Source organism: Desmodus rotundus, chromosome 3 (assembly GCF_022682495.2).
Source record: "Desmodus rotundus isolate HL8 chromosome 3, HLdesRot8A.1, whole genome shotgun sequence".
In the NCBI taxonomy this organism is placed as follows: Eukaryota; Metazoa; Chordata; class Mammalia; order Chiroptera; family Phyllostomidae; genus Desmodus; species Desmodus rotundus.
In genome coordinates, this window is record NC_071389.1 from 25,510,547 (window position 1) to 25,522,567 (window position 12,021).

Genomic DNA, 12,021 nt, shown 5'->3' on the forward strand with positions numbered 1-12,021 from the left:
TTTTTTGGAAGTGTGAACTGTAGTCATATTCTGAAGCATTTAGAGCTAACGGATACAATTTTCGCATAGTTCCTCTTATTTTAACTCATTTTGCATTTACTCCAATAAATGAGACTAATAATTTTCATCAGGAGGTTCTCTTTTTTAGAAACCGGTTAATTTTGAAAATATCTATTCTTGTCAAAACGGAAAAAGGTATAATCAGTTTTAGAATTTAATTATATTGCAAACCAATTTCTTTGATGTAAAAGTCCTTTCATTGTTTTAAATGAGGAATAGAACAATGTATTTTAACTTTAACTCAGTAAACAACATTAATCCTTTCTAAGTCTATTAATAAAGGTTTTATTTGTTGTGTCATGTACGATTGGACTAAACAAACAGAGAGAAACTGCATGTGGCATTCTGGGATCTTTGGTTGCCTGTCTGCTGCCTGCTCTACTTGCTCATTTACAATAACACGCTGCTGGCCAAGAAGAACACTGCCTGCTTTGTCCTTCTCTTATTAGCCGAAAGTTGTAATCCCAAGGAAATTTGGGAGGGCCATCTAATAGGTATTTTCTATGGAACATAGTAGCCTTTTTCAGCTTCCTTGGAGCACACAAGGTAAGGCTTTCCTCCTAGAGCTGGCTAATCATCGCGACTGCACTGACTGCAGAGTCAAGAACTCCCCAGCAGTCTTAGATATCATGACTCTGCCAGCGGTGAACACGATGAGCTACTTCTAGTCAAATAAAAATCGTGCTAGGAGGTGAACAGTTACGGGCTGGGGTGGATATAATAAATGACTTGGAAAAAGCACGAACATCACAAAAAGAAAAGTTCGTTGGAACTGTCTGGGATCCTGTAGGGATTACTGTGGCTTCTGGAAGCCACTGGAGGTAGATTTTGTATTTGTTTCTGCTGCATTTCCTTGGCGCTCTGGGCCATAGACTCTCATGCTGAGGACAGCATCAAATGAATGACTTTTGTAGTACCGATGGGCATGATCATTTGTTACCTCCTTTTACATATCTGTTTAAAAGGATGGACAACATCTCAGCACATTGCTTTAGCGAAATGTAAAAAGTGAAAATACTCAACGAGGTAGGTTACTGGTATTGCCGGAATGGGAGGCTTCAGTTTCTAAACCTGACTGTGACAGAGGTTACCATGATGTTTTGGGTGGAGGTTAAAAACAGTGCCCCTGCCTAACAAATTGGTAGACTGTTACCGATTTTTGAGCATTAGACAAATTAGTTACCCCAAATTTTAGTGAAAATCTAGAACTTTATGAAGATTTAAATAGTATAATTTGCCTTAGAACTGTTTTGTTTTTAATTATGGTAAAACACACATAAAATTTACTGTCTCAACCATTCTGAACTGAATGTGGGACCTTCACTCATCCATGAAGCTCTTTTCATCTTGTCAAACTAAAACTACCCATTAACGCAGCAGCTTAGAACTGAACTTTAACTAGCAGGCCTGCTCCAGCCAACATCAGGTGGCCAGCTTAAGTCCCTTAGAAAATGATGGCCTCTTTGGTGGTCGAAAAACTGAACTTGAAAAGGCTGTGTTCATGGTCTGGTCCCCAAGATGTGATCTTCAAAAAAAAAAAATTTAAAAATCATGGTCAAATGCGTATTTCTTCACTGTAGGACTCCCAGAGTTTACAGAATGATGATGATTGCATTAGGGCTCTCCAGGAGTCAGGGACTGGGGGGAGGTAGCACAGAGAGTTAACTAAACTCCTTTTTGTAGGAAACTTCTCAAAAACCTCAGTTTGGGCCCTGACTGGTGTGGTTCAGTGGGTTGGGCACAGTCCTGCAAACGAAAGGTCGCCAGTTCCATCACCAGTCAGGACACATGCCTGGGTCGCAGGCCAGGTCCCCAGTTGGGGGTGTTTGAGAGGCAACCAATGAATGTTTCTCTCACACATCCATGTTTATCTTCCTCTCTTTCTCCTTCCCTTGCCCTCTAAAAATCTTTTTTAAAAAAACACCTCAGTCTGGGAAATTCTGCCATTAAGCAGTAAAAGACCATGGAAGGATTTTGAGCTGTTTACAGGTAGGAAATGTTTATGAGAAATACAGTCTGAGGAGTGAGGAAGGGGTGGGAACAAGATGAGAACCAAGGAGGCCCGCTGGAGTCCCATTACAGCTGTCCTGGGTGGAGAAGATGCGGTGTGAACCATGTAGTGCAGGAGGGTGTGGAAAGGCTCAGGGGGTTACGAAGCTTTAGAAAGTGGAGTGGTAGACCAAACTGCCCTCACAGGGAGGGATCTGGCTTTGATCATGTCTAATCAGTGATTGGATGTAACTTCTGACCTGCAGGAGTGGAGACAGCACTGGCATGTATTTGGGAGTCAGAAATACTTACGGCACTGAAGTCTCAGGTGGATGAGGGCATTACTAGGTTGAAAGTCTTAAGAGGGAGAACAGAACTGCGGGCAGAACCCGGGGGTGTGAGTGTTAAAACGTGGGCAGGAAGGAAGAAAGCAGAGATCCAAGGGACGGGGAATGTTTCAAGAAGGGAACAGTTAGTAACCCGCATCCCACCACGCACCTCACAGCAGCAGAGAGCTGTTTTTACCTGTCATGTTGGCAGATTTTCATTTGCACACGTATTTGTGTGTGCTTGTTCTCTCCCTCCCTTCCTCCCCCTCCTCCCTCATGCAGAGAGCACTGGCCAGAGTGAAGTAAATTGAGTATACTCATACATTACTTGGGATTGTATACTTGGGTCTTAAATTTTAGAGATCAGTTGCGTGGGCACAATTACCCGTAGTCTTCTAAACTTGCAGTTTCTGGCCAAAGTAAAAAGTCTAACATAAAAAAGAGCGCAGGTGTTTCATTTATAATAGTTCCCTTTCCCCTGGCTTCACCAGCAGTCCCGTTTGTTTAGATCTGTCTAGTACATTCTGCAAAGCAAATGAGGAGGTAGAAGGTTATTGCAGGATAACCCCTTTCGGTGAGAAAAGGTCTAAGAACATATTCCAGAGGAATTACTTACTTTAAATTGGTGGTAGTTTTCACATTTAACATTCGTCTTGACCATACTTGGTATCTTCTGACTGAATCCAAAAGCCATGGGACAGCACTTTGAGTGCTGTTTCCAGGTTTTTCCCACCTTGACGTTCCTCCCCCATTCACGGACATCCTTCAGCTTCTTACCGAGCCAAGGTTTTGACTTACCAGTACCTCACTGGCAGGTTTTGTGCATGGTTCGAGCTTTCTCTCCTCCCGTGTTTACTTCGTAATGATTCTGTCCTCATCTTTTTTACTGTTCCCAAGTTCCTGGACCCCTTTCTTTAGGATTGCTATGGACTGAATTCAAACAGGAGGGTCTGGACCATGTCGTTTTCAACTGTCTGTTTTTCTCCACTATTTTGTCAACAAGTATCTCTCAAAAGCTTAGCAGAAGTACACATCCTGTGAGAGAGGAAGAGGGGTTTGATTTCATCTCAGAGGTCTGAACTGCTGCATCTGCTCTCCTTGACCAGCCATAGTGTGCTTACCCCTGGGGACAGTGGCCTGGCATGCTCGTGACAGCAGAATACAATGGCACTTTGCATACAAAGATTTTTTTATTGTAGCATATCAAAGGGCTTTATTAGTTCGTGTGCCTGTTACGGGTAAGAATCATGACCAAGCCGCTAGCTCGTGAATTTATCTCTATTTTACAAGAATCCAGATGTGGTACTAAGTGTAATTTATGTAACTTTTCATGGGGTCAAGTGGGTATATGACCATCAAGACATATTCTTTGAGATTAACTGCTGTTGGGCATGCGTGTGTTTGTTCCCTTTCTAGCACGAGGTAGAACTAACATTGAACTTAGAGAGAAATTCATCCTACCTGAGGGAGCATCCCAGGGAATGACCCCTTTCCGATCACGGGGTCGAAGGTCCAAACCATCTTCCAGAGCAGCTTCCCCTACCCGCTCCAGCTCAAGTGCTAGTCAGAGCAACCACAGCTGCACGTCCATGCCGTCTTCTCCAGCCACCCCAGCCAGTGGTACCAAGGTACGTACTGACCGCCTTATGGCCTCCTCGCCGTCCTTGCAGATGTTCATTGTTCAGTGTGGCCTCTGAAAGGCTCCAGTGAGAAGAGGACCGTGAAGATAAATGGACCAAGCTCTAGACCAGGCTGACCAGGCCTAACAGTGCAGCTACAGGGACTTTAAGATGACAAAGGATGTTTATTAAAATATGTACTCAGGCCCTGGCCCACGTGACTCAGTTGGAGCATCGTCCCACAACCAGAAAGGTTCCCAGGTTGATTCCTGGTCAGGCCACATACCTAGGTTGCAGGTTTGATCTCTAGCTTGGGCGCGTACTGGAGGCAACCAATTGATGTTTCTCTATTACATCAATGTTTTTTCTCTCTCAAAAGCATTGGAAAAATGTCCTCGGGTGAGGATAAAAGTAAATAAATATGTGTCCGCGGGTCATTAAGTCAGACGCGCGTTTTTCCACATATCCCCAGTGTGAAGTTGAGCTCAGAGAAATGCACACACTCTCTGTGCAGCTGGTGGTAACAGGTTTTGTGTTGAGACAGGTTATGTACGAAGAATGCTGTTGCCTTTCTACCTGGTCCCTCCCCTCCTGTCAGGCTGATATGCATTTTATTTTGTTTTCTGTTTAAAATTTAGTGTATTTTGTTTATTTATTTTCTTTATGTTTCCAATTTGCCCCCTTCCTGTTCCATTTTCACTTGTCCCCGTCCTCCCCTCTGCATTTCCGTTCCGCAGACGCCACTTCAGTTTTCTCGCTGTTATGACAAACCCTGGTTGGTAAACAGTAAAGCTGGCGCCCCAGTCAGGGACAGCCATTGTCCTGACCTCCAGCTGCCCAGTCCCGAGGTAGAGTATGGCTTTGCTGACTGAGGACACAGTCAAGGCAAGGCCCTCGCTGATGCCAAGAACTTGACCAGTTACTCTCTGACACGAGTTCGTGCTCTCTTCCGTCTCTGTGGCGCTTGCTCTCACAGCTGATTCATCTAGTGGAGTGTTTTCCAGGTGTTTCTAACTCAGCGTCACCACAATTGGAGATAAATAAGAGATGCCTAAAACTGGGTTGTTTAACAACTTTCTGTCTTTAGAGTGATATTTGTTCAGGGTGATAAACATGGGTCATTCCTAGTGATTTGTTTATTAATATTATTTATAATCAGGCCTCTTGGAGTCTCTAATTATAAGATACACAGATGAGTTATGAACACTTGAAATTCACCTGTGATGCATGTTCAACAGTTTCCTTTCTTTGCTGAGAACAGAAGAGTGGCTGGTGCCCCTGCCCAGAGCCCCATCCCCGGGGTGGCTGGCACTGCCAGTGCTGGTTCGAGGCATGGGTGCTGCTCACTTCAGCCTAGCACAGTGTCAGCAAATGATGCTCTGAGGCCCAGGGTTGAGCTTCTGGGTTTTCCGGCCTGGCACTTGGTTTCTGTAGCCTTGATTTGACCACGCATGAACAACGAAGCCTGCTCATGTGTAGTCATTAAACTGCCCGAGCACTTTTGGAAGAGTGGTGTTTCAGAAACAAAACACGGACCAGTGGCTTATCAGATAGCAGGACAATTTGTATTCTAGCTTCTCAAGGAAAACACCGGGTTCTTGTGCCTCAAAAGATAGCACTGCCTTCAGTCATGCAGCGCATCAGCCAGAGAAACCAGGAGGTACACGAAGCCAATAGCTGTGAATGGACTGCTGCTTTGGGATTCACCCCGCGCCAAGCTAAAACTTCAGTTTAGAAATAGATCTAGTTTAGAACGTGATCGGGAGATCTATGGCCACTAAAACCGTAAGGGTCAGCCTGCTAGGCTTCTCTTCTTCCTTAGTGGCTCAGCTTCATGGGAGTTTTAAAAGTTCTAAAATTATAAATGTTTTAATTATGCGGTACAAATTCTCATGGGATTCTGATAGAACAGCCTTTTTGTTTGTCTTAAGGTTTCACCTTGTTTCGTTTCGAGGTTTCATCTTTCCTTACCTGTTGGTGTTCTGCAGCCAGGCCACACCCTGATGCGACTCCCAGCCCAGGTCTCCGGGGCGTGTCTTCCTAGCAGCAGTGTTCACCAGCGATAGCTTCTGAAACTGGTGCTCTTCCTCCTGTGTGGGCCCGGAGGGCTGGTGCTCGAATGTTCATCACTTTCTGTCGCTTCTGCTGCTGCTTTACAGATTAAAGAAATACAAGAATCACAATGAAATGGGTTGCTTTCCTCTTCTGTTGGTATAAACATCTTAAAGGTCCTGGAAAACAATTTACCCAGCTGATTTCAAAGAAACATTATAGAACAGTATGCTCTGGCATGAAAGGATGCTGGGGGGGTGGGGAACCACACTTAAGAAGTGCTTCTGCACATGATTTATTCATTCAACAAGTTTTTATTGAGCCCTTCTTCTGTGCCAGACACTGTTGTAGGTTCTGAGGGTATGACAGTGAACAAAACAAAGCTCCTGCTTTTATGGAGTTCACACTTCAATGCAGGAAAGACAGATAACAGGAAAGCACCTCCCTCCACCTGGGCTGTGGGAGGAACAGCAGAGACGGCAGTGTGGTTGGGATGGATTGAGCAAGATGGGGTACAGTGGGAATGAAGTCAGAGAGGCCGGACCAGCCTTGGTTTCCTGAGAGAGACGTGAAGTCAGAGCCCAGACCCAGGTCCAGGTCTTCAGGTTCCTCGTGCAGGGCCTTGCTCCTGATATCACAGCCCCACCCCGTATACTTCTAATCATTTATTTGATCCGCAAGTTGAGTAATTTTATCTGCATTTTTACCAGTGAGGCAAAAACTAAAAGATCTTAATTTGACTGAAGTTGCTGCGCCTACCTAGTGAGAGAGACTGGAATAGCAGCATCCGGCTCTCCATATTAAATATTTGAAGCTAGAATTCATATTTCTCCTAACCCCCAAACTTTGATACTTGGGATTACTTGGATATTTTTCCCTTTACTTATTCACCATATTTCTATTGCTTACAAGTATTACACTTTTACTATTTATGGGTTTTCCCCCATGTATAGTGGAAAAATATCAGTAAGTTAAAAGGTATTGGAAGCATGTTGAAATTTTAAATTGAAACATAAAACCTTTATTTTGGGAATCATCAAAATACATCACGTAGAACACTTTCAAAATAAATCTTTGTTTTCCTGGACTTTTAACTTGCTTTTCAATCAGTTAGACATAAGGAAAGCCTTTAAGTTTTAAAATTCAGTTTCTATCAAAGATTTCACCAAGTAAATATAACCCTTTTATTTTTCAAGGTTATTCCATCATCTGCCAGCAAGTTGAAACGGCCAACACCAACTTTCCATTCTAGTCGAACATCCCTTGCTGGTGATACTAGCAATAGTTCTTCCCCAGCCTCCACAGGTGCCAAAACTAATCGGGCAGGTATGTACCTGTGCACTGGGATGGGGGGTGGGGGTGGCCCAGCTAGAAATTTGGAAACAGCAGCCCATCAGCAGTGTTCCGCTGCTCCCTGAGGAGCAGGTCGTGAGAGTAGTAGCACTTAGGTGTGATGCCCAGAGGGACAGACCTTCAGGCTTTCTGCTGCCTTTTACTTTTTCTCCTGTCACTGCAGCTGTCTCAGGCTTGCCTTCTGAGAACAGACGCTTCCACAGCCAAAACCATATATGAGACTTTGTAAAAGGAAGAAAGGGTCTCCTGAAGCGCGGGGCCTTCTCAGAAACCCATACAGTGTTGGGATAGGCACTTTCTAGTAATTTTTTCCAGCCCCATATTTTTTATTGCTGCTGGTGAGCTGAGAAAGTCAGGGAAAGATCACATTTACTTGCCATCACTTTGCCCCCATTCTCAATCTCCCCATGTGTTACCCCAGCTGCCACCCTGCTCAGCTCCACCTTGGGGATATATTATCAGGTAACAGTACTGCTGATAGAAGCTGGTTTCTGATCCTCAGGAGGCAGGCTTCTTAAGCAGAGTCACAGAGCCAGAAATGGTTTTAGTAACTTCTGCGTAGATGAGGAGAATGGGGTCCAGAAAGGCTCTGATTTGCCCAAAGTCGCACACTGGTACATAGGTTCAGACATCTCTGTTAAGGCTGCTGCTTTATTCTTAAATTCCAGACCCTAAGAAGTCAGCCAGTCGCCCTGGGAGCCGGGCCGGGAGTCGAGCCGGAAGTCGAGCCAGCAGCCGGAGAGGAAGTGATGCCTCTGACTTTGACCTTTTAGAGACGCAGTCTGCTTGTTCAGATACTTCAGAAAGCAGTGCCGCAGGGGGCCAGGGCAACTCCAGGAGAGGGCTAAGCAAGCCTTCCAAAATCCCAACCATGTCTAAGACCACCACTGCCTCCCCCAGGACTCCGGGTCCCAAGCGATAACACTGTATAAGCACCCCCAGGCCTCTCTCTCCACTTTGAATCCTGCTCCATATATTGGGTGTATATTTATTCTGAACGGGAGAAGTTATATTGTTAAAAGTGTAAAAGAATAATTGTGTTATGAAGCTGCCTTATTTTTTTTCTTTTTGTAAGTTACTATTTTCATGTGAATATTTATGTAGATAAAATTTGCCTCCTGGTAACCCTGTAATGGATGGGGCCCAGAAATGAAATATTTGAAAAAAAACATGAAAAGGTCAAGATGCGAATATGTATTTAAAAAGAGAAAAAAGCCTCTAAATAGGGTTTCTGTGTGGCGCAGGGTTATAAACCTGCTTTATCTTTTAGGATTATTCCTAAATGCATCTTCTTTATAAACTTGACTTGCTGTCTCAGCAAGATAAATTATATTAAAAAATAAGAATCCTGCAGTGTTTAAGGAACTCTTTTTTTGTAAATCACAGACACCTCAATTAGCAAGAACTGAGGGGAGGGTACTTCTAATTGCTTTTTCCATTGTTTTTAATGTTGTGTGATTTTAGCTGAAGAGGGGGAACCTCACGTAGGTGACATTTGCACATGATACAGCAAAAGGACTTCATTGCAATACTGTCTCTGAGTACTGTCTCAGTACTGGGTGTTTTAAGGACAAATAGCTGCTAGAATTCAGGGGTGAATGTAACTAACTGTTCAGAAAACGTCAGAACATTGGGGTTTTTAAGAGTCCTTGGTTTGTAACTTCTAATCAGCCCAGCCACCAATAACTCCTGTGCTCACCAGGAACCAGGCCCTTGGCAAAGGGAGAGTCCTAGGTGGCATTGTGAATTATAGATTTGTTTATCTGTATTTTTTGCTATTTAAATGGTCAACTTCCCACAAACTGAGGAATGAATTCCACGAGCCTATTCTGAAAATGTGGACATAAGACAAACATTGCTCGTCCTTTAAAGGAGTTCACCAGCACACTTGTTAACAAGTCCCGTTTGCTTCCGTCTTTTTTTGTGCGTAATAAAGTCAACTGACCAAGTGACCATGAAGAGGGGCTTCTGGGGCTCCTGTTTGTAGCTGCTGTTCCTCTTCAGCTCCGACCATGTTGCTGTGTGATTATCTCAATTGGTTTTAATTGAGGCAGAAACTGAAGCTCTACCAATGAACTGTTTAAAAACAAGACACTTTTGTATTAAAATTGCTTGCAGTAACAAACATTTTGTATTTCCTGATTTTCTCCTCAGCCATTCCCTTATATATAACATGTTCCTCTGAGATATGATTGTGTTTTAGGTAACTTGAATGCATTATTGAAATCAAAATGTCTTTGATGGATAAATTACAGAGCTTATTAATAGATTTTTTCCTTGTTTATTTTATCCTCGTTAACTTTATTTAACAAGGCAACAAAGAAACAATCAAGCTATTAACATGCATCTGTAGGGAATCTACCCTACTTACGTTTTTAAACAAATACCAGGATGTAATGTAAGAAGACTTCCATATTAGAAATCACAGAGGTCCTGGGATTTGAGAAAATGGGGCTAATTTCCCACAGTACACTGAAATTTCTGGTTAAATGATAGAATTTCAGAGGTGGAAGCAAAATTGGTCATCAAATCTAGCTCCTTTTTTTATGTAGGGAGAAACATGAATGAGAGTGATTTGCCTGAGATCACAGGGTGAGTAAGTGGCAAACATGGCTGGGAATCTAATCTTTGACCCATTCAAGTCTGGCAGCTCTGTTTCATCCAGCCCCTCGTTGGCTACATAACTAGAACGACCAAATGCTAATTCTAACACCAGGAATGAGGCTAGGGAATAAGCAAGAGAACTTGAGGGGTTCAAACTCAGCTGCCTGTATTTACTCACTAGGCTGTACTCCTCTTGTGATGGGAGAATTTGGAAAGTGGACCGTGTTTGCCAAAGCTGAGGCCAAATACTCAGATTAAAGCGAACCTGCAGCCTGAAGGCTTCTGAGGGAAGTGCTTACTCTAATCTCTGTGGAACTGAGTGACTTTAAGATGCCAGAACCTTGTGTAGGGTAGCATTTTCATCCAAACAGGCCTTCCTCTCTAGGCTTCCTGGCTGCAGAAGCATGCTGAAAACAGCTTGACCTCCATCTTTCTCAGTCTGGACCGTGGTCACTTGTTCTTACCAAGTCATTCAGGTTTCACCTCAGTTGTTGAGACAAAGCTCAACTAGTCATGGAATCTTTAGAAAGTATATTTCCATTCAACAAACACCTGTATGCAAGGCCATGAGGGAAATTAAAGGATGCCAGAAAAGGGGTTAAAATAAAATTACAGTTCTGGGGCAAGGGCTGAAGCAGTCATGTAAATTTGGTCTTTGGGTAGAGGATGAAGGGGGGTTACTGGGGCCTTGAATGACAGTAGCAAACACTTGAGTGTATTACTGCATGCCAGTCACTGTTTTAAGTGCTCTAGGTACATTTTCGTTTAATCCCCATCACAATCCTACAGTTGGGAGCCCCACTTACAGATAAGAAAATGAGCCTGAGAGGTTAAGTAATGACCAAGATCACAAAGTTGCCAGGGAGACACTCTTGTTTGATACCACTTTGTCCAAGAAGTCTTCCCCACCTAGTTCCCTTGCAATTCAGGATTCCACTCAGCCCACCCCAATTTCTTCCCTTCCAGGCGCTTGCCTGCTGATCTCTCAGAGCCCAACCTTCATCTGCCTTCAGAAAAGACTATGCTCACCTGTCATCCTTGTTAGAGTTGGGACTGCTGGGGCCAGGGTGCTGGTCAGCTTCATCTCTGATTCAGGGGACAGCCCATTTATGGGAATCTGAGGCTGTCGTTTAAAGAACACAGCCATCTCTATTCAAACTAAATTGGGATGAATGACTGCTGCTACAAGAATCAGCCCAGCCCTGGCCAGTTGGTTAGAGCCTCGTCCTGATGGGCCAAGGTTGCAGGTTTGATCCCCAGTCAGGGCACATACAGAAATTAACCAAAAAATATATAAGTGGAACAACTAATCTCTCTCTTGCTCTCAAAACAATTTTTTTTTTTTTTTTAAGATCGACCTTTGTAAAATCAAGGAAACCACAGGACTAGCTAGGATGTGACTACACACCATACCAGGTTTCGGTTAGGAGTTTTTATGTCCAGACCATCCTGTTGGTTACTTTCAGTCTCTGAGTTTGTAAGTCTTACCATGCGGGCCTCCCCTGACCTTTGACGTCAGGTTCAGTATGTGGCTCCTTTTTTGTCCATGCTAGTCAGTCCAGGAGTTTCCGACTTGAGGAGCCTCCTCTTGCAAGCTGCTGAGTGCCTTGACAATTAAAATTCGCAAGACGGTTCCCAGGCTCTGAGGAACAGTCCCAGAGCTCCTTGGCAGTCTTGGAGCTGGGTGCACGACTCCGGCGCAGGCCTACATTGTCACCAGTGTCGACAGCGGGCACAGCGAGAGCTGGCGGTTGTCGCTGCAGTTGGCTCCCGGAGGATTTGGACCCATAAGTAGGTGGTGGGCGGGTTGGGCGAGAGGTTGGCGGCCAGCAGCGCTGGCCGGGAGCACGCAGTAGCCAGGAGGGTGGGCGCCTCTGCAGCGACAGAGCAGGTGTCTGGGAAGAAGACTGCCTAAGCAGTGCACCCGAAAGGACGCCCGGAAGGCCGGCGAGGAGCTCCGGTGGCGAGGAGCTCCAGCCCAGATGCTGGTGGCAGAGGAAGGCGCCCACTCTCTG

General features: G+C 44.5%; 1 protein-coding gene across 19 annotated transcripts in view; it reads left to right on the forward strand.

The window, feature by feature from the left end:
• Positions 1 to 9,691, forward strand: part of MACF1 (microtubule actin crosslinking factor 1) — a 320,700-nt gene extending 311,009 nt beyond the window's left edge. For 11 of the 19 annotated variants that reach the window (XM_045190859.2, XM_045190876.2, XM_045190867.2 and 8 more), the window contains 4 exons: positions 3,795 to 4,006; positions 4,735 to 4,845; positions 7,246 to 7,375; positions 8,071 to 9,691. In XM_045190859.2, the coding sequence (XP_045046794.2) occupies positions 3,795 to 4,006; positions 4,735 to 4,845; positions 7,246 to 7,375; positions 8,071 to 8,324 (707 nt within the window). In that variant the 3' untranslated portion in view covers positions 8,325 to 9,691. The remainder of the gene's footprint in view (positions 1 to 3,794; positions 4,007 to 4,734; positions 4,846 to 7,245; positions 7,376 to 8,070) is intronic. The other 8 variants (XM_053920914.1, XM_053920917.1, XM_045190874.2 and 5 more) reach the window with 1 other exon arrangement.
• The last annotated feature ends 2,330 nt before the right edge of the window (positions 9,692 to 12,021 follow it).